At 48.0% G+C, this 1597-nt stretch overlaps 1 protein-coding gene across 1 annotated transcript in view; it reads right to left on the bottom strand.

Annotated features, from left to right (window-relative positions):
• Positions 1–1349: 1349 nt before the first annotated feature.
• Pmar_PMAR024412 (U3 small nucleolar RNA-associated protein, putative) overlaps positions 1350–1597 on the bottom strand; it is a gene marked incomplete at both ends in the record, with an annotated part of 1500 nt that continues 1252 nt past the window's right edge. Inside the window, one exon of the mRNA XM_002782684.1 lies at positions 1350–1463. Within this exon, the coding sequence (XP_002782730.1) occupies positions 1350–1463 (114 nt within the window). The remainder of the gene's footprint in view (positions 1464–1597) is intronic.

Below are 1597 nucleotides of genomic sequence, written 5' to 3'. Positions count from 1 at the left end.
AGTTGAGTCTTAAGAAAACTCGTCGGCATCTACCGGTAAAGATCGAGAGTAAAGTGGTGGATGGAGTAGGAATGCTTGGCGTTTACAAGTTGTCATGTACGGGATTTAGGTACTATACGTTACTCCACAAGACACTCAACGGTCTAGCGAGCTCTTAGTCGCCTCACTTGCCTTGGCGTCCGCTAGTAGGCTGAATCTAGTCGAGGCCAAGATCGAACGCTTCCTTAAAGTGAGGGATAGTGAGCAATTGTCCTATGGACCATATTTCGTGGTAGGCGAAGCATTCCGAGATGAATGCCTTAGCAGCTAATCTGCGTAGCTGGCATCTCAACTCGATATCAGATGAGATATTCAAGTCGGAGAGAGTCTTGCATACCTTAAGGTAGTGAATCTGTCGCACGTGGCAGCCGCAGCAGCAGGAGGAAGTGTTATCCACTTGTAGATATCAGCTTAATCTAGGAGAGGCTGATCTACTTGATGTCCCTGAGATACTCTGGGAGTTTGACGGGTAGTGGAGGTTCGGGCTGTACCACGTACGCGATATGCAGGTCCGAAAGGCTGTTCGAGCAAGTCGTGAACAACTTCGACCTCAAAAGGCGTATCGGGCTTTTGAACCTCAGACTATCATACCACTCAGATTTTATGGCTGCTTTTGGAGAGCATGTCCGACACAGGTTTGGTTTATTTCCCTTTGATGAGGGTGGCATCCCTATTCTAGGCATTCCAATCGTTTAGAGAAGATCATCATTATCCTCATTGCGTTCGAGACAGCGTTGGCCTTGTATCATGGCGGTCCACCAGAAGCTGTCGTGAGCTGGTGTCGACGACCCTTCACTAAGCTGGATGCTTGATTAACTTAGAGATGTCAAATTGCACTTTATAGCTCTAATGGAAGCCCACACGTCGACTTGTGCGACGCCTTTGTAACTCTTAGCAATTCCAATTCATGTTCCTTTTCATTTTCTATTCACAGCGCGTGTCAAAGATGTGAAAGTGAAACGGGTTAATTTCGGGCGAGCGAGATTTACTCAGACATCGGCGCATTAGAGCGCGGGAGACATCTGTCGACTGTCCTTATTAGAGCTTTTTGTTTAGCTATGAGTGCGGCATCTGCGTCTGCAACCCGCTCACCGCTTGTAGCTTCTCAAGCGTCTGCCGAGATTCTTATGGTAGGGCATGACTTATCGCCAGTCGTTTGCGGCAAAAGAGTACGCTCTGCGGTTATTACCCCGAATACAATCGATCGTGAAAGAGATGCTACTCGAAAGTTGATCAAGCATGCTGCTGAGGTCGAGGCTGCTAGTGACGATGAGAACGATGATCATGTATCGTCCCCTGCAGCTGTTGACTTATACACTAGGCTCGTTGATGAGGAGCCAATCAAGCGGGTTGTTGCTCATGTCGAGGTAGGATAGGATACCTCTGTTCTTGGTAGTGCAGTCTATGACAGGATGATGCTTCCCCTGTGAGCACGGTATCATCTAGAGGGTCACCAGTGCCTCACCTCACACAGGAGTCAACCAAGGACGACTTTAGTTGTCCAGTGTGTTGTGATGTAGGTAGTAGCGTGATGTGCACTGTTTGATTTGATGAGTTT

Source organism: Perkinsus marinus (genome assembly GCF_000006405.1).
Source record: "Perkinsus marinus ATCC 50983 genomic scaffold scf_1104296938708, whole genome shotgun sequence".
Classification (NCBI taxonomy): domain Eukaryota; phylum Perkinsozoa; order Perkinsida; family Perkinsidae; genus Perkinsus; species Perkinsus marinus.
The sequence above is the reverse complement of the archived record's forward strand: the minus strand, read 5'-3'. Positions and strand labels throughout refer to the sequence as shown.